Source organism: Oncorhynchus clarkii, chromosome 3 (assembly GCF_045791955.1).
Source record: "Oncorhynchus clarkii lewisi isolate Uvic-CL-2024 chromosome 3, UVic_Ocla_1.0, whole genome shotgun sequence".
In the NCBI taxonomy this organism is placed as follows: Eukaryota; Metazoa; Chordata; class Actinopteri; order Salmoniformes; family Salmonidae; genus Oncorhynchus; species Oncorhynchus clarkii.
Genome location: NC_092149.1, coordinates 28,285,093 through 28,305,480, shown reverse-complemented (window position 1 = coordinate 28,305,480; position 20,388 = coordinate 28,285,093). Strand labels below are relative to the sequence as shown.

The 20,388-nt window shown below is 41.4% G+C and overlaps 2 protein-coding genes across 2 annotated transcripts; both read left to right on the top strand.

Moving 5' to 3' along the window:
• The first annotated feature begins 732 nt into the window (after positions 1-732).
• LOC139392383 (alpha-endosulfine) lies at positions 733-9,475 on the top strand. The gene is made up of 3 exons (XM_071140344.1): positions 733-920; positions 3,783-3,905; positions 6,598-9,475. Exons 1-3 carry the CDS (start codon positions 867-869, stop codon positions 6,766-6,768), a joined length of 348 nt encoding a protein of 115 aa, XP_070996445.1. The 5' UTR covers positions 733-866; the 3' UTR covers positions 6,769-9,475.
• A 435-nt stretch (positions 9,476-9,910) lies between these two features.
• LOC139392375 (induced myeloid leukemia cell differentiation protein Mcl-1-like) lies at positions 9,911-12,444 on the top strand. Its single transcript, XM_071140331.1, has 3 exons — positions 9,911-10,586; positions 10,770-11,020; positions 11,152-12,444. Exons 1-3 carry the CDS (start codon positions 10,082-10,084, stop codon positions 11,266-11,268), a joined length of 873 nt encoding a protein of 290 aa, XP_070996432.1. The 5' UTR covers positions 9,911-10,081; the 3' UTR covers positions 11,269-12,444.
• Positions 12,445-20,388: the final 7,944 nt, after the last annotated feature.

The window sequence follows — 20,388 nt, the reverse complement described above, 5'->3', positions numbered from 1 at the left end:
TAGCTAAGTACTAGTTTACACAGATAGATACAGAAATATTTTATACTAATCTGGGCTAGCTAATTTAGCTAACTAGCTATCTACATTACATTTGCTAGCTAACGTAGCTAGCAGCAGTACACACAGCCACTGATGTAACTGACTTTACTCTACAACCTATTGTGATTAGTATGAAATTGCATAGCTCACATAGCTAGCCATTACTACCTAGATAGAGCGCAATCACACAACCTGTTTTTTTGGTAATAACTACCAAAAACAAGTTAGCTAGCTAGCCAGACCGAATTTACTAAGAAACTGTTGGCTGTTGGGTCAAACTCGCGCCAGACGCACAGTTACCCGCCAAAAAGGACAGCTAAAGTAGCCAATCAGAGGGCAGCCTTAGATAACGTACATTTTCTTGCCACCACAACATACATTGCGTGAATAGATTTATCAAAGGTAGTGAGTGATATGTCCTGGCCGAGGTAAACATCAGTTTTAAATGAAGGTGTTTATGTTGCGGCACTGTATGGAATTTGCTCTGTTGTTGGTGTAGTTTGATGCAACGCTGCGCACAAATTGAATATCCGCACTCTATTGGACACAGCCCTGTCAATCAGCATTTCTCTACGAGTAGTAGCATTTCATTGGCTCTCTTGGTATCTAATACAGCGTGTTTCCTTATACAATTGGTTACTGTATATGTCTGTCACAAATGGCAAACCCACACGACGACGTCAGAAATTATTTAGCCTTCTTTTTTTGTCGACGAGTCTTGTTCACAAGAGGCAGGTTAGATTTGTGGAAGCTAGAGGAGCACCCCTGCATACATTCTAACCTGCGTTTTCAAGCAAATCGGACTTCCAGTCCATTATAGCTGCGTAATGTCGTCCGAAAATCTATCAGATACTCAAATGGAATATGAGGATGAAAAACAGGTGGGTTTAATATCATGACTCTATCTTGAGTTTGTCAGTTAGCTATAACGCTAGCTCTGTTTGTTGTAACGCGTTACAAGTAACGTGTTTGAATTGATTGCTAGCTAGTTAGCTTTCGTTATGGCATCAAACCTGTAAACGTCTCTTTTACCAACAATGTCAGTGTGTATAAATGTTTTGGAAAGGTTTTGAGTAAGATGTACCTGGCTCCCGATAATCAATAATAACATAGGTACTGTATTATTGAGTTATTTATTGAGTTTTCCCTTGTGCCATTGGCTTGCTGGTCCATAGGTTATGAGATATGCCTGGGCCTCATTGGTCTATCCTGACACAGCAGTAGTTGAGGTTGAGTCTACCGGCGTTCGATACTGTCATGCAAACAATAATACTGTAGCCTATCCTTTGAAATCTGTGTTTTAATGGAAACCAGGGTTAATCATCACAGTCACTTATGTGCTAGCTGATCAGTCACACAAAGCTTATAAGGATGTATAAGCTAGATCTATTGATTCATACTCGTTTTCAGTCCCATATACTTTGTGAATGTTAATTAAAGTGTGGCACTGATAATAGGCTTAGCTGTATATAATATAGGCCTATCTATATCAATATGTGACATCTATCAAATGGAGTACATTTGAAAAGGCACTTGTACAGGCAGCATCCTGAGTGGATGCTGGTGAAGGTCAGAGGTCTATTGACAAACCCACTGGTCATATCAATATGCATTGACTAGCATGTCTACATAGGGAAGTTACTGATGCTATACTTTGTCTTATCAATGATAATGGGTGCTAATAATACAATGGTATTTTGATACAATGACAAGAAGAGAAACCGGTCATGTGAGAAAATATCATTTCATGGTAGCTAGCTACTATGGGTCTAGTCTAGCAGTTTGGAACTGTTTGAGGGAGTGTAAAGTATCCGGTCCACTCTTGCATTTTCCCTCATTGGGCCTGAATATAGTAACCTTTACATTTTTGTTATGGATCAGTAATTGAATCAGTAACATAATCTGTTCATTGGATTCTCTACTCTGAGCCACTTATTGTCCCTGCCCCTGCTAGCTTTGCGTTCACTGTCCTCTACATTGAATGGCAGATATTCTCATGTACTTAAATTGCAGTGTTTTGTGGGTTTTTCAATGTTTTCTTAGCTTTATTTAGCCAGATAAGTCACAATGTGTTGTAAGTTAACAATGGGCAATTCCATGTTAACAGTGATGCTAAGACTCATATGTTTCCAATTAAAATGCATGCCAAACAAAAAAAACAATGATTGCACAGTTAAAAAAGCATGCATCCACAAGGACTACTTTTTAAGTTTCCACAAAAAAATTGACAAAAACACATTTACTTGAAGAATAATGCAGATACAAACAGTATGACGGGTTGTGTTTGTGCTGTAATTCTGTTACCAAACTTTGCATCTGCACTGTTCTGTAAGTACATGTTTTTTTTTTTTTTAAGAAATGTGGAAATTGTTGAAAGTAGTCCTTCTGCATAGAGTTGTATGGTTTATTTAACTTTGCAATCATTGGTTTTTGTTTGACATTTTAAAGTGAAAAATCAGTCTCAGCTTCACTCTGTTACTGTGGAATTGCCCCAATAGGGAATGTTTTGCTTACTTCTGCTCAGAGTCTATCTGGACTGTGGGCAATAACAAGGTGTGTCTTGTTAACCCACTTTCCACTGGCATCTGTCCATGGACTCCACACTGGCAGTAAAGGGTAAACCAGTTTGTCTAGTGCAGGAGTTGCCTCCAGTAAATCATAGGCTTACACCTTACAAAAAGCTTTAGCATGAAGGTGTCATGTGAAAACTATAACCACTCTGCAAGCTCTGTGTACCTAGACTTTGGTCAGCAATTACTCAAGGCCCGTTTCTGTATAATATTTTTTTCAATAACCATAAAGTAAGGCCACACTTGGCTTGTACATATTTGCAGACAAATGGCTTTATGAGGGGAAAACAATTTGTTTTTATGGCACCAATAACATGTCAGTGATGGGGAAACTGGTAACAGGGCTGTTTTGTCCACATCAGCTGAAGAAAAGTGTGTGAGAGGGGGAAATAATGGATTTGAACTGCTTTCTAGTCACATAATTCTTACTCAATCATAACACTCGTCTTCTGTGTGAGTTGTTCATCGCAGGCAACCATGAGGGCGTGAGAGATAGTGTTGCAGGAGAGCATGCAGAGAGTGACTCATACTATGAAGACGCTTCAACTCCCTCAACTAATTTTCATGGCGTTAGCCCACTTCACAGCTGAATATGAGTAGGGTTAGGCTATATGATTCAGATGCAATCCTTTCTGAAGAGCACAATGCCAGCCCAGTAACCTAGTTGTTTTGTCATCATCAGACCATCTTATAACCTTCTTATTCGTTTTAATTTCACAAGTTCAGTGAAATGTCCTTGTAACCTCAAACCCCAACAATGCTGTAATCAATAACAATGTAATACGAAAAATAATATAGGGTAGAACACAAACACACAAGAAATGGAAATAAGAACACGAGGAAGTTAGTAAGCATAATATATACAGGATCAGTTAGTTCCAGTACCATATTTACATTGTGCAGGGATACTGGAGTGATAGAGGTAGATAATTGTAGAGGTAAGGTGACAAGGCATCAGGACATGTTACTGCATATCACAAGGTGTTGGACAGTTAAATGGAGAATGTCTATTTTAAAAGCCTATGCTTGCTCTTCTCTGCGCATCATGGCTGACATTATGATGAAGCATATAGGGCTATAGTTTAGATGTTTCTCCTCTTTAGCTAAATTCCTTGCACGTAGCAAGTAGTACCCATATGACGGCACATCGAAATGTTTTCTTTGCCTGGACAGGACTCTCAGGAAAAGAATGCCAACCTTGTGAAGGGCGAAGAGGTCAAGCTGAAGGCCAAGTACCCCGGCCTGGGCCAGAAGCCTGGAGGCTCCGACTTCCTCATGAAGAGGCTACAGAAAGGGGTAGGTGGAACGCTTCTCCCGGCGAGCCACAGATAATGCATGCTTTTGATTCAACATGTTAGTGACGTGCTAGGCTGGAACAAATGCCTACAGACCCTTGTTGACCACTTGACTAGGAAATCGCATAGGCTTAGAATATTCTTCTTTAAGACATATCGATACGTTCTGCATTCATGAGGATCTCAGATTGCCTTGGTGTGCCTGTGGCAGTAGCTATGTTCCAATTAACTTGTCCAGTGATACTATTATTATTTTTTGTCCACATTTTAGAAAGTTCACAAAGAAAATAGATGTGACAATTACCTTCTACGGTGCATTTCCATATAACTATCTTATGTCATTAAAAACAGCTATACTTAATGACCTCGCACCTATAAAAAAAATAAGAATTTTCTGCGAAAACCTAGTGTCAACTAACAATATAGTGGTTGAGGTGTTTCCATTACCCATTTAGGCAAATTGTCGTCAATCTATTAAAGAGCATTCTCTATGCCCTCCTACATACATTGGGGCAAAAAAAGTATTTAGTCAGCCACCAATTGTGCAAGTTCTCCCACTTAAAAAGATGAGAGGCCTGTAATTTTCATCATAGGTTCACTTCAAATATGACAGACAAAAAAATCCAGAAAATCACATTGTAGGATTTGTAATTAATTTATTTGCAAATTATGGTGGAAAGAAACTTTTGTTATTGACCAAATACTTAATCTCAATACTTTGTTATATACCCTTTGTTGGCAATGACAGAGGTCAAACATTTTCTGTAAGTCTTCAAGGTTTTCACACACTGTTGCTGGTATTTTGGCCCATTCCTCCATGCATATCTCCTCTAGAGCAGTGATGTTTTGGGGCTGTTGCTGGGCAACACAGACTTTCAACTCCCTCCAAAGATTTTCTATGGGGTTGAGGTCTGGAGACTGGCTTGGCCACTCCAGGACCTTGAAATGCTTCTTACGAAGCCACTCCTTCGTTGTCCGGGCGGTGTGTTTGGGATCATTGTCATGCTGAAAGACCCAGCCACGTTTCATCTTCAATGCCCTTGCTGATGGAAGGAGGTTTTCACTCAAAATCTCACGATACATGGCCCCATTCATTCTTTCCTTTACACGGATCAGTCGTCCTGGTCCCTTTGCAGAAAAACAGCCCCAAAGCATGATGTTTCCACCCCCATGCTTCACAGTAGGTATGGTGTTCTTTGGATGCAACTCAACATTCTTTGTCCTCCAAACATGACGAGTTGAGTTTTTACCAAAAAGTTATATTTTGGTTTCATCTGACCATATGACATTCTCCCAATCTTCTTCTGGATCATCCAAATGCTCTCTAGCAAACTTCAGACGGGCCTGGACATGTACTGGCTTAAGCAGGGGGACACGTCTGGCACTGCAGGATTTGAGTCCCTGGCAGCGTAGTGTGTTACTGATGGTAGACTTTAGTCCCAGCTCTCTGCAGGTCATTCACTAGGTCCCCCCGTGTGGTTCTGGGATTTTTGCTCACCGTTCTTGTGATAATTTTGACCCCACGGGGTGAGATCTTGCATGGAGCCCCAGATCGAGGGAGATTATCAGTGGTCTTGTATGTCTTCCATTTCCTAATAATTGCTCCCACAGTTGATTTCTTCAAACCAAGCTGCTTACCTATTGCAGATTCAGTCTTCCCAGCCTGGTGCAGGTCTACAATTTTGTTTCTGGTGTCCTTTGACAGATCTTTGGTCTTGGCCATAGTGGAGTTTGGAGTGTGACTGTTTGAGGTTGTGGACAGGTGTCTTTTATACCGATAACAAGTTCAAAGAGGTGCCATTAATACGGGTAACGAGTGGAGGACAGAGGTGCCTCTTCAAGAAGAAGTTACAGGTCTGTGAGAGCCAGAAATCTTGCTTGTTTGTAGGTGACCAAATACTTATTTTCCACCATAATTTGCAAATAAATTCATAAAAAATCCTACAATGTGATTTTCTGGATTTTTTTTCTCATTTTGTCTGTCATAGTTGAAGTGTACCTATGATGAAAATTACAGGTTTATCTTTTTAAGTGGGAGAACTTGCACAATTGGTGGCTGACTAAATACTTTTTTTACCCCACTGTATCTGTTTCATGTCTCGGGTATAGCCAGGGAAAGCCAGCATCCATAGAATGCAATAATTGACTAATATTTCCATATTCTAATAATTCTCATGTATCGTCAATGTATCGCCATGGTGAAACTTGCACTCTTGTAAATCTGAAATAATTGGATGTTGAAACTTGCATCCAGCCAACCAACCAGAAAAGCAAGGTTAAGCAATTTAGGCATTCTTGAAAGTCAGGACAATCCTTGTCCTGCAAAGAAACCTTATTTTTATAGTTGAATAAATGGATTTTGCAAGCAGTAGGCATTTAGAGTTAAATGTGGAGTGGAGTTTTATAGTTACCTGTCACATGCCCCCGCGTACCTTCAAAATGATTCGACAATCACAATTTATTCCAAAAACATTGTTTCCATTTGTCGCAATAAAGTTAGACAAAAGAAAATCCACCCCTGTTGAATGGATAAAAATGTTGTCTATCTTTAGAACGTTTCTCCTATATGACACATCGCAAAGGTTTCTTTTGGTGAATAAACCGGCGTCAATGGAAACCTGCCAATTAACTTTAACTAGCAGATCTACTCCAGACAACCTGAATTGAATTCCTTCTTTCTTGCCCCCACCTAGCAAAAATACTTTGACTCAGGTGACTACAACATGGCCAAGGCCAAGATGAAGAACAAACAGCTGCCCGTGGCGGGCCCTGACAAGAACCTTGTCACAGGGGACCACATTCCCACGCCACAGGACCTGCCCCAGAGGAGGTCCTCCTTGGTGACCAGCAAACTAGCAGGCTAGCCTAGCCTCCACCCATCCACCAGGCCCCCAGCTAACGTTCCTCACCTGTCCCCCAACAATGCCCACCCCTAGTCATCTCCAGGCTCCACTTGGCTTTAACATATCGGGGAGAGCTGTGAAAGTCAGTACATATTGCTTGTATGTGGGTAGGGTGGGGAGGTGAGCTGGGACCTTTTCTACCATCTCTCCACACAGCTCTGCTCTCTGCGCACTCTGCTCTGCCTCCCTTATGTCTTGGTTTGGTGTTCAGAGGTACATAAAGTAGATGTGCCATCAGGGAGGCTGAGGTTAATGCACTTTGTATTATGTACAGTTTGTTTTTGCATCCCGAACGACACCAAAATATATTGTTGACGAGGGAGTTAGGAACCATGATCGCTCCACATTTTTCGATGTTGTGTTCTCGTCAAAGCTGGGGGTAGATGTTTGCATATTTTGCTTGCACACCAAATCTGGGAGGGAAGGGAACCATGGTGAAGTATCCAAAGGAATGGAGTGGTAATCAGAGGGAAATGTGGAAACTGATTTTAAGGTTTCCTTTATCTCATGTTTTGTCAAACAAAAATCCAAGGTCATCCACGCTGACCTGAACGAACGGATATGAAACTGCACATTTTCTGCTCATGTCGCTTTAATTCTTGACTCCCTGTTGCTCTTCTTTTTCTAAATATGCTGCATGATTGTAACATGTAACAAAATGTGCAAATCTGGAGGGGTTAGACGACTCATAGGAAGTAGCAAGCAACCAAATGGAGCCCTGGAATGTCCATGGTCACTCTCCACACCTTCCTTCCTTCCCTCTCAATGTCCTGACAATCCACACACTGTCTGTAGGCTGCCCATGGCGAAAGCAATGGCAAAGCAAACTAAATACCCATTTATCATTTTAAGGCTGGGAAAATAAGCAATTGTATAATACTCAAGTTAAATCTCAATTCTGTGGCTATTACATCACATCAAAAAGCCTAAATGATTTGTAGGGGATCAATTCAGTGTATATTTCTGTATTGTGTTGAGAAATGTGACATTTGGTATGATTTGTGTCTTTAATGGGTTGTTTGTACATTGTCACGCATTAGCCATTTACTACAATCTGGCTCTTCACTGTTAATGGCAGCTCCTGTTGAGAAACTCTTCCAGTAACACAAGATTACTGCCTAGTTCCCAATTACATTAGTTGCTAAACCTCTCCTCGGTCTCTCCTTCAAATTCAATGTAGCAGGAGCCTCACATCGTACTGCTAAAGCATATAGCCTCACGTATTTACATTCTAAATAAAAAAATCTGCGATGTCAGTAATGGGGTAAACAGTCAGCCATCTGATAAACAGGCAGCCTTACTGGCCCCTGGCTCACACACACCTAACTGGAACACACAGCGTGCTTTAGAGATATGCTCACTTGACACATGGCAAAGGGAAGGGATTTTATGACATGAGGAGAGGGGGAAAATTGTGTGTATTTAGTTGACCCTGCTCACACCTGTTGGGATGGCTCAACTTGCAAAATAATTATGGTCAGGGGTGTGTTAGATAAATCATACAAAAGTAAAGGCTAGTCGTCCTATCACACACTCCACACAAATGATAAAATACACACTTGATCACTCCCATCTTGGCAGCTTTTGAATATTAGACACGGACCTGTGTCAAATTGCAGGGAAGAAGATAGTGTGTTTGTCTGGGTTAGTATGAATATGCTGCTGTTCTCTGTCCCAGCGGGTGTAAATAGACTTGGGGGTTGAGGATATTTTTTCTTTCTGTTGATTTCACTACTTGTGCTCTGATTCAATGTTTCCATTCTCCTGTCGGTGAATACACTACTTCTGCTTTTTTCTTTTTTACGACAGAGACCTTCATCTGTATAATATGAATGTGTAAATGCTGCTGATTCAGTCGATGACAAATCTTAAACTGAGATATTACCCTATAAAGAAAACAATTGGACCCACTCCTACCATGAATAATGTCTGCCAATTGGAGACTGACTAACCCCTCCAGGGTTGGGGGTATAATTCCATTTCAATTAGGATATGAATTGAAATTCTACCCATGCCCAATGCAATCCATTTTGGGAACTGGCCAGCAGGAGTTGAAATTTAATTGACCCCAACTTGTTACTTGAATTTGAACAGAAAGACCGTTCAGAATCCTAAATAATTGTAGCTTGCCATTGCAGGCTTAAAAAGTGTCCTAATATAATTGGATATGCTGCTGAAATTAAGGTTGTTGAAACAACAGAGGAATTCTTGATTGCTATGTTTTTGTGCACTGTCTGGCTTTGTATGGAGCAATGCAATGAGGGATATAGCAGGGTATGTTAAAATACCATGTCTCCTGTTCAACCATAAGTATGTGCCAGAATGTAAACAAATGAAAGTGACTGTGCTGCTTACTGAAACTGTTTTTGGTTTTGCGTACAGTAAATATGTTTTAGTGTTCTCTTACATCACTACATAACTACAACAAAAGTTTATCCTGGCCCAAGATAACTGCAGGGATATCTGGAGCACCCTTGCTCCCAATAACTGGGGGTTTACTTAAGGATATGTGTATTGTGGCGCTGGAGACAAAACAAAAGATTGATTTTAAGAAATTAGAAAGTACATGAGTACTAATAATGTTTGTTGTGTGGAAGTAGTGGAGCAAATTTGTCAGTATTTGAAATAAACTTTTACATGAATATGAATTACTTTTGGCTATTTTCAATTATCTTCTCACATTGATTTGATCACCAATAACCAACCAACTCTCTAGCTACAGTAATCTTTACAAACACACAGGGCAGGATACCGCCACTTTATGTTGATAAATCACATAAAGTCTAGGATCATTATATGTTGATAAATGAGTCTATATTACAACCCGTCATTGGCCACTAGGGGACAGCAGAACTCCGCATTCACTATCAATGGTCTCTGAAGAGCTACAGCAAAGTGTACAGAATGTGTTAATTATCTGTATCGCTCAATGCAGAGAAATGCATTTTTATATCCTCTCTTCGTGGAGGTATTTATCTGAATGTTAATGGAAAACCATCCCAGATAGAATTGTGAAACTACTTCAAGGAAGAGGGGAGACCCAATGGAGGCAGAGTCGAAAGTCATCGAAGTCCCTCCCACTTTCCCCCTCCCTCTTAACTACACGACAAAAGGTTGGTCATTTCCTCTTCGGGCTCACTGTTGTACTTAGCAGTCAATGATGTGGGATATTTGAGCAACAAAGTAGCTAAGCGCTAGCTTTTCGTAAAATAACTGCCAGAATCGTACTTTTATTTTTCAATCTCTTGTTTCTTAACCTTTAGATAAAGTCAAGATGAGTCTGTCGAAGTCGATTACACGAGCCACAACTACGATGTTGAATTTTCAAAATGGAGTCGTTGGAGGCTCTTCGTACCCTGGAGGCTCTTTGTACTATTTCGGCGAGACTGGGGATGTACGTGCTGGGGCGTCACCGAAGTCAAAAGTGGATACTGACTTGGGTAATGGGACTGGCGACACTCCACCACGACCCACGAAGTTAGGAGTGAATGTCGTGAAAAGCAACGTCCTGGGTAATCATTTGTCAGACCGAAGCAATAATGACGACTCTGACGGTTCTTTGCCCTGCACTCCTCAGGTGGCGTCAGAATGTGGGCCTGAACTATCGAATTGTCAATCGGGCGATGAAGTATTGGAACATGATACAAGACAACTAATTGAAAACGTATTGGTGGACTATACAGGACGGTCTCCGTCTCGTTGTAAGCAAAGCAAGGCTCTTACGACGATGAAGAAAGTGGTGAAGGATATAATAGCAAAGCACCGATACGCATACAATGGTACGTAGATTTACAGTAATCATCTCTATAGATCCAAATCACTGGCACTACCTAACTAAGTAACTGTATAGTCTGTTTTAAAGATGGCATTGAGCTCATAATGCGTTAACTTGGTTAATAACAGAGCAATATTATCAGGAATGTGGTTAGTTCGTTTTACTCAGACTTATTTTTATTTTTTAGGTATGCTCGCCAAACTTGACTTAGATGACCGATGCGATGACATGAGTTTCATCAATTCTGTGGCCAAGACCATGTTCAGTGATGGGACCACGAACTGGGGTCGCATCGCCAGCCTGGTGGCATTTGGAGCAGTGGTGAGCCAGCACTTGAAGGAGATGGGCAGGGGACACTGCATTGAGTCGGTGGGCCAAAAGATCGCCACATACCTCCTCTCTGACCAAAGGGACTGGCTGGTCAAAAACAATGCTTGGGTGAGTCTTCTATGTGGCCCATGCGTCATTGCCTCACATCTTCAAATCTAAATGAGGACGTTAATCTTATTTAGCCTACTTGTCCAGTAGCTAATCATAAACCTAACTCTGTATTTTTGTCTCTTACTCAGAATGGATTTGTAGAGTTCTTTCATGTGCAAGATCCAGAGTCCTCAGTAAGGAACACCCTCATAGCCTTTGCTGGATTTGCTGGGCTTGGGGCAACACTCGCCATGTTGGTCAGGTGAATTGAACTATAAAAGACATCTTACTTTTTTCAACAAAGAAAATGGACTATTCCCGCAAGTTCTCTGAAATCCTTAATATCACCATGATTGGAATGACTACCCAATGATGTCCTGTTTAGTCAAAGAAGAGGGTCAGTCTGTTGGATTATAGTGGCGGACTGAATTGGGACAGTGCTTTGGTGTCAAGCTCAAGTTAGCTTTTTTCCGCATCATGTTTTGGTGCTGTTTTTTTTGTTGTTTGAGTGGCTATTTGAGGATATTTGGTAGTTGTTGGAACAGTCTCCAAATATATTCATCTGACTACTTAAATCTAACGGACTTGTTAAATGGAGCTTTTATTTAATGTAAAAAGTACAGACATTTTATTTTTGTAATAAATGTATAGAAACAGTTAATTAATCTGCAAATTTTCAACTCACTCTTTTTAAGTAATCAAGATGGAAAAGCCTTAGCTAATAGCTAGACTTCACCATGGCAAAGTTCTGCCTCTGACCATAAAGTTGGCTCAAATGACTTGTGATATTAGTCATACATGTACAAATGGGGATTGGTGTAAGAAAGACAGAATCTGCATTGAACTGACCAGTAAGGGCCTTAGAATTCAACTAAGGTATACCCAGTTTATGGGCATTGAAAATGTAAAGTTCTTACAGCAGGGAAGACTGTATTCTACATGCAATTAATTGCCTTACATGCATGTCATCTCGCCTACACCCAATTCGTAAGATCATATTGCTGTTCCTTGGGGTAGATTTGCCAGTGATGCCTGGCATTGCATTTGCGTGGCTGTAATGTGACTTCCTGGTTAAGGAAATCTTGTGGCTGTTGCACTGGGAGGGGGAAGGGGGAACCTGTTTTAAAGTCAGTTCAAAATTCCACTCAAGACTATGCTGATTTTGTATTTGAAGCGTTTCATTTCCAAGTTATATCCATGTAAATGCAATGTGCTCACAGGTTTACGTTTTGAATATGAGCTTAAAGATTGCAAATGGTAGCTGGCATTGGTTCAATAGAGGCAAGATTGTCTGGACTGTAAACGTGTACAGCAGTTCCACCTAACAAACTAGCACTAACCCTGATGCATCTTGCTGGCAAATTCCTTTAATCTCCTGAAGTTATATGATTAAAGGATAAATGCAACTTTTGTGACTGCAATGAATAAAGACTGTGACTTTATTCACTTTGTGGCAGCAATTGTCTGAAAGCAGAAGTTTGGCTGTCAACTTTGAGACTACTTCTCAGAAGGGGGGGGGGGGGTTGTGAAAAGACAGCAGTGACATCTGCACTGTGCTAGTTTCTGGTGATGAAAAGTAACCACATACACAAATGAATTCCTGTGTTGTACATAGTCATCTACACACACGCAGTCAAACATGTATATTCACATACACTGTGAGGTTATTTCCTAGAAATGAAGCTTCTGTGGTAACCATGCCTATATGTGTGTCATAGGCAGGCCACCACTGTATCGCTGCAGCCTCAGTTGTCAGAAACATAATTATTAAATTAAGACTGCCAGAGCCCGTTGGGTGCCAATAAAATAAGTTGACAGTAGTCCAAAGATATTTTACACTTTAGAGATGTTTCCACAAATTGCATCTGACAGTTCATTCTGCACCACAATCATAGCATTGCAACAGTTGAAGCAAATATTAACCACATCCTTTGTTGTTCACACTAATTTACCAGCTAGAGAATTGCTTCTGCATACCAAAGAAGTATTCTATCTCCGAGTGCCACAGGTGAGATGCATCCGGTCTCAATTTATTTAATGATGTGCAAATTTAAAATGACATGACATTGTAACCCTCTTGCGCATAGGCCATAAAATGGCTGATTTGAGCGACAGCCCGGAAATACCACACTTCTCCTTTTGCATATGTGTCCGTCACTGATGTATAGAAAGGTCAGAACCAGACTGGTTATTGTAGATAACGCTTTCCCCTGAAGCTTAAGGAGAACTGGAGCAGATCGGGGGCTGATGGCGGAAGGAAGCATAGGTCAGCAATGTACAATCTAATCAGGCATGCTTTTAGACAGCTATGGAAATCAGCCACAGAGCAGGTATTGTTTGACTTCTGCCTGGCCGAGCAAAGTTGGAGATATCACAGGGTAGTGGCGGAAGTTGAGAGGGAATTTAAGTTCACTTTTGTTTGCGCTCTGCCTCATAAGAACCGTTCTCCAAATGTAGTATGTGTAACTCATGAGGTTGTCAATGAGAAAATGACATCTGTAGAAGACTCACTAGTCTCACCTAGGCAAATCTTGCAACAAATTCACATTACCTGGGTCAGAGCATGCCGTACTTCAGATAAAGAGGATTTTCTTTGGTAATGAGAAGTGGTATGGAAACAACCAATATGTTAAAGTAAACATACAATGTACTTTAATTTCATGTGAACAAGGTTGTGCAGGAGGCCTGCAGCTATATCAAGCCTCAATTAAGGGAACCTTTTCAAAGGGTTATGTTGCGCTTAGTCATTAATGATCACTCTGTGTGGTAGTTCTGTTTGTTCAGCTCTCCTTTGTCGTCTCTGGTTACAGCACAAACACACACCCATAGAGGTCTTATGAGGAATCATGGTAGAGCCTCTCCATGGTGACTAATGCTCACTTCAGACCTCCCCTAATCCTCCTGCTAATGAAGTTGGCAACCACCGTGGTTACCATCATCAAAGGGCTAGTTCAAGTGGGCCTTGCTAGGCACTAGCTACATCAGGCCTGGGCAACTCCAGTCCTCATGGGCCTTATTGGTGTCACACTTTTGAACCAGTCCCAGCTAACACACCTGACTCTAATCATGATCTTCAGTTAAATGCAATTAGTTTAAATCAGGTGTTTGCTCGGGATGGGGGGAAATTGTGACACCAATCAGGTCCCCGAGGACTGGAGTTGCTGAGGCAGCCACATATTACACCATAAAAATAGATTGATAGTAAGCACAAATCACATATGACACCGTAACTAAACTGTTATTTCAGAGTGGATTTTTTTTTTTTTTAAGGTAAAGGGTAGTTCCCACAGGCATGGCGCCAGGATAAAGTGTCTAAAGGCGCCCGCATGCTTCACATCTGGAACAGTTTGTGCTAATGACATTTATTTATTTTTTTTATCTTCGACAAGGGTTTTTTCATCTGTTTGTGCAAATTTTTCTCGCGGCAACCCGAATTTTGGTCGCCGAAGTCTACGCCTTTTTGTTTGTCAATTGGCCAACAGTAGGGATTCTTCAATTACGTGTTTGTCATTCAACTATAAACTACTTGTTTTCATCCCCCAAAAATGACTTAAGAAATACTGCACCAACATCTTAGATGTAAAATTACACGACTAAAAGATTAACTTTGCAGAAACACCTAAGTTAATAAAATGTATTGGGTCATCTTAGATCAATTCTGACTATTTTGAAAGTGTGTGTGTATCAGCTTTAAAAGTCTTATAGACTTTGATCAGCTTTAATATTGCGGATAGATTGATGGAAGCAACAATGTAATTGTATGCATAATTTCCAATCCCCCATATTTTTGGGATATATATATTTATGCATGCATGCTATGGCGTCTCAAGATGGGCAAACAGTGTTGCCACGTTTCGTTTTTCTAGCAAAGGTTTAAGGGTGTATGCGAGCACATTCGTTCAGTTCAACTAGCCAAGTTCTGCTGACGTGTGTGTAAGTCTTAGGGCAGTTGAAATCGGTGAGGGGCATAATTTTGGGGGTTTCTTGCATTTGGAATTATATTATACTTATATCACACTATGCCACAAATATAAAGTTCAAATGCCGAGACTCCGAGACCATCGAGTGCTTTTGAAATGACAGGCTACAGATTTCCCGCCAACCTATCTCCTCTGCGTTGTATCAGCACAATGGACAGCGTCCTATAGACTAAAGCAAGACCATTTTGGTAATGAATATAGGCTACAAGATTGATATGGTAATTCACCTATTACAACAGCCTATGTGAATGCAGCAGTACACATGCTGAAAGTAGTAGCCTAGTTATTCATGCATGCAAACAAAAATACTGAATAGCAGTTTGGCTTAGAATACCGACACAACTGGGAATGCAAACGAATGAATGCGATCAGAACAAAACAACCGTACCAAGTAGGCCTAGTAAACAAAAAATCAGATCGAGAATCGCATGGCACGGCAGGTAGCCTAGTGGTTAAGCGTTGGACTGAAAATCATGCCGCTCATTAGTACAACAACCCGAAATGTAGCTATACCCAGCGGTGTTATTTGGATTCTTACATTGGAATTATATTAAATTCTGCATTAACCAAGTATTCCAACCACTCTCTTTTTATGAACCAGTTGCTATTCAATTAATGTTTTTGGACAGAATACCTGTGGCTAGGGTAGGATTTTACACTCTTAGAAAAAATGATTCCAATACGGTTCTTTGGCTGTCCCCTTAGGAGAAGCCTTTTTGGTTTGAGGTTGAACCCTTTTGGTGTTCATGTAGAACCCTCTGTGGAAAGGGTTTTACATGGAACCCAAAAGGGTTTTTCAAAGAGTTCTCCTATGGGGAAAGCAGAAGAACCATTTTATGTTCTAGATAGTCTACACCACTAGAGGGATATCTTCAACCCACCAACTTACCATCCTGAGACAAGGCCGAATATAGTCCACAAAGATCTCAGCCACGGCACAACTCAAGGGGGGCGCCAACCCAGACAGGAAGACCACGTCAGTGACTCAACCCACTCAAGTGACGCACCCCTCCTAGGGACGGCATGGAAAAGCACCAGTAAGCCAGTGACTCAGCCCCTGTAATAGAATTAGAGGCAGAGAATTCCATTGGAGAGAGGGGAACCAGCCAGGTGGAGACAGCAAGGGCGGTTTGTTGCTCCAGAGCCTTTCCGTTCAACTTCACACTCCTGGGCCAAACGACAGTCTATAGGACCTGCTGAAGAGATGAGTCTTCAGTAAAGACTTAAAGGTTGAGACTGAGTCTGCGTCTCTCACATGTGTAGGCAGACCATTCCATAAAAATGGAGCTCTATAGGAGAAGGCCCTGCCTCCTGTTTGCTTAGAAATTCTAGGGACAATTAGGAGGCCTGCGTCTTGTGACCATAGTGTAGGTATGTAAGGCAGGACTAAATCGGAAAGATCGGTAGGAGCAAGTCCATGTAATGCTTTGTAGGTTAGCAGTAAAACCTTGAAATCAGCCCTTGCCTTAACAGAAAGCCAGTGTAGGGAGGCTAGCACTGGAGTAAAATGATCAAATTTTTTGGTTCTAGTCAGCATTCTAGCAGCCGTATTTAGCACTAACTGAAGTTTTATTTAGTGCTTTATCCGGGTAGCCGGAAAGTAGAGCATTGCTGTAGTCAGACCTAGAAGTAACAAAAGCATGGATTCATTTTTCTGCATCATTTTTGGCCAGAAAGTTAGATTTTTGCAATGTTACGTAGATGGAAATAAACTGTCCTTGAAAACAGTCTTTATATGTTCGTCAAAAGAGACATGAGGGTCCAGAGTAACACCGAGGTCCTTCAGTTTTATTTGAGACGACTGTACAACCATCAAGATTAATTGTCAGATTCAACAGAAGATCTCTGTTTCTTGGGACCTAGAACAAGCATCTCTGTCCGAGTTTAAAAGTAGAAAGTTTGCAGCCATCCACTTCCTTAAGTCTGAAACACAGGCTTCTAGCAAGGGCAATTTTGGGGCTTCACAATGTTTCATTGAAATGTACAGCTGTGTGTCATCCGCATAGCAGTGAAAGTTAATATTGTTTCCAAATGACATCCCCAAGATGTAAAATATATAGTGGTCCTAAAACGGAACCTTGAGGAACACTGAAATTTACAGTTGATTTGTCAGAGGACAAACCATTCAGAGACAAACTGATATCTTTCCGACAGATAAGATCTAAACCAGGCCAGAACTTGTCCGTGTAGACCAATTTGGGTTTCCAATCTCTCTAAAAGAATGTGATCAATGGTTTCAAAAGCAGCACTAAGGTCTAGGAGCACGAGTACAGATGCAGAGCCTCGGTCTGACGCCATTAAAAGGTATTTTACCACCCCTCGCAAGTGCAGTCTCAGTGCTATGATGGGGTCTAAAACCAGTATACATTGTTTGTCTTCAGGAAGGCAGTGTGTTGCTGTGCAACAGCTTTTTCAAAAAAAGTTGAGAGGAATGGAAGATTCGATATAGACCGATAGTTTTTTTATAATTTCTGGTTCAAGTTTTTACTTTTTCAAGAGAGGCTTTATTACTGCCACTTTTAGTGAGTTTGGTACACATCTGGTAGATAGAGAGCTGTTGATTATGTTCAACATAGGAGGGCCAAGCACAGAAAGCAGCTCTTTCAGTAGTTGAGTTGGAATAGGGTCCAGTATGCAGCTTGAAGGATTAGAGGCCATGATTATTTTCATCATTGTGTCAAGAGATATTGTACTAAAACACTTGACTGTCTCTCTTGATCCTAGGTCCTGGCAGAGTTGTGCAGATTCAGGACAACTGAGCTTTGGAGGAATACGCAGATTTAAAGAGGAGTCCGTAATTTGATCTAATAATCATGATCTTTTCCTCAAAGAAGTTCATGAATTTATTACTGCTGAAGTGAAATCCATCCTCTCTTGGGGAATGCTGCTTTTTAGTTAGCTTTGCGACAGTATCAAAAATACATTTCAGATTGTTCTTATTTTCCTCAATTAAGTTGGAAAAATAAGATGATCGAGCAGCAGTGAGGGCTCTTCGATACTGTACGGTACTGTCATTCCAAGCTAGTCAGAAGACTTCCAGTTTGGTGTGGCGCTATTTCCGTTCCAATTTTCTGGAAGCTTGCTTCAGAGCTCTGGTATTTTCTGTATACCAGGGAGCTAGTTTCTTATGACAAATGTTTTTAGGGGTGTAACTGCATCTAGGCTACTGCGCAAGGTTAAATTGAGTTCCTCAGTTAGGTGGTTAACTAATTTTTGTCCTCTGACGTCCTTGGGTAGGCCGAGGGAGTCTGGAAGGGCATCTAGGAATCTTTGGGTTATCTGAGAATTTATAGCACGACTTTTGATGCTCCTTGGTTGGTCTGAGCAGATTATTTATTGCGATTGCAAACGTAATCAAATGGTGGTCCGATAGTCCAGGATTATGAGGAAAAACATTAAGATCCACAACATTTATTCCATGGAACAAAACTAGGTCCAGAGTATGACTGTGGCAGTGATTATGTCCAGAGACATGTTGGACAAAACCCACTGAGTCGAGGATGTCTCCGAATGCCTTTTGGAGTGGGTCTGTGGACTTTTCCATGTGAATATTAAAATCACCAAAAATTAGAATATTATCTGCTATGACTACGAGGTCCGATAGGAATTCAAGGAACTCAGTGAGGAACGCTGTATATAGCCCAGGAGGCCTGTAAACTGTAGCTATAAAAAGTGATTGAGTAGGCTGGCTGCATAGATTTCATGACTAGAAGCTCAAAAGATGAAAACGTTTTTTTTTTTTTTTGTAAATTGAAATTTGCTATCGTAAATGTTAGCAACACCTTCGCCTTTGCGGGATATGGTAACTAGTGTAACCAGGAGGTGAGGCCTCATTTAACACAGTAGAGTCATCAGGCTTAAGCCATGTTTCAGTCAGGCCAATCACATCAAGATTATGATCAGTTCATTGACTATAACTGCCTTTGAAGTGAGGGATATAACATTAAGGAGCCCTATTTTGAGATGTGAGGTATCACAGTCTCTTTCAATAATAGCAGGAATGGAGGAGGTCTTTATTCTAGTAAGATTTCTAAGGCGAACACCACCATGTTTAGTTTTAACCAACTTAGGTCGAGGCACAGACACGGTCTCAATGGGGATAGCTGAGCTGACCACTGACTGTGCTAGTGGCAGACTCCACTAAGCTGGCAGGCTGGCTAACAGCCTGCTGCCTGGCCTGCACCCTATTTTATTGTGGAGCTAGGGGAGTTAGAGCCCTGTCTATGTTCGTAGATAAGATGAGAGCACCCCTCCAGCTAGGATGGAGTCCGTCACTCCTCAACAGGCCAGGCTTGAGGGCCAATTATCTACAAATTCTATCTTTTGGGAGAGGCAGAAAACAGTTTTCAACCAGCGATTGATTTGAGACTCTGCTCTAGAGCTCATCACTCCCCCTAACTGAGAGGGGGCCAGAGACAATTACTCGATGCCAACACATCTTTTTAGCTGATTTACACACTGATTTACACGCTTGGTGACCGCTGACTGTTTCATCCTAACATCGTGCCAACGTGGAAAACAATATCTCTATACTCTCTACACTCGCCAGTTTTAGCTTTAGCCAGCACCATCTTCAGATTGGCCTTAACGTTGGTAGCCCTGCCCCCTGGTAAACAGTGTATGATCGCTGGATGATTCGTTTTAAGTCTAATACTGCGGATAATGGAGTCGCCAATGACTAGGGTTTTCAGTTTGTCAGAGCTAATGGTGGGAAGCTTCGGCGTCTCAGACCCCATAACGGGAGGAGTAGAGACCAGTGAAGTCTCGGCCTCTGACTCCGACTCGCTGCTTAATGGGGAGAACCAGTTGAAAGTTTGTCGGCTGAATGAGCGACACTGGTTGAGCATTCCTACAGCATTTCCCTCCAGAAGCCATGAGAAAGTTGTCCGTCTGCGGGGACCGTGCGAGGGGATTTATACTACTATCTGTACTTACTGGTGGCACAGACGCGGTTTCATCCTTTCCTATACTGAAATTACCCTTGCCTAACGATTGCATCTGAAGCTGGGCTTGCAGCACAGCTATCCTCGCTGCAAGTCGATCATTCTCCTGTATATTATGAGTACAGCGACTGCAATTAGAAGGCATCATGTTAATGTTACTACTTAGCTTCGGCTGTTGGAGGTCCTGATGGACCATGTCCAGATAAAACGTCCAGAGTGAAAGTTGAATGAAAAAAAAGTTGAGTGAGGGAAAAACTACAAATATTAACGGTAATTAATAAGTAAAAACCGTAAAGTTGTCAGGTAGCAAAGTAAGGTTGGCAACAAAACGCACAGCAGCACGTAAACAAGTCTGTGATGTCTACAAAAGATGAGATGTTTTTCCCGCTTTTTATGGAAACCCAGTGCTAGCTGGGGGCACAGCTAGCACTGCGATGCAGTGCCCTAGACCACTGTGCCACCC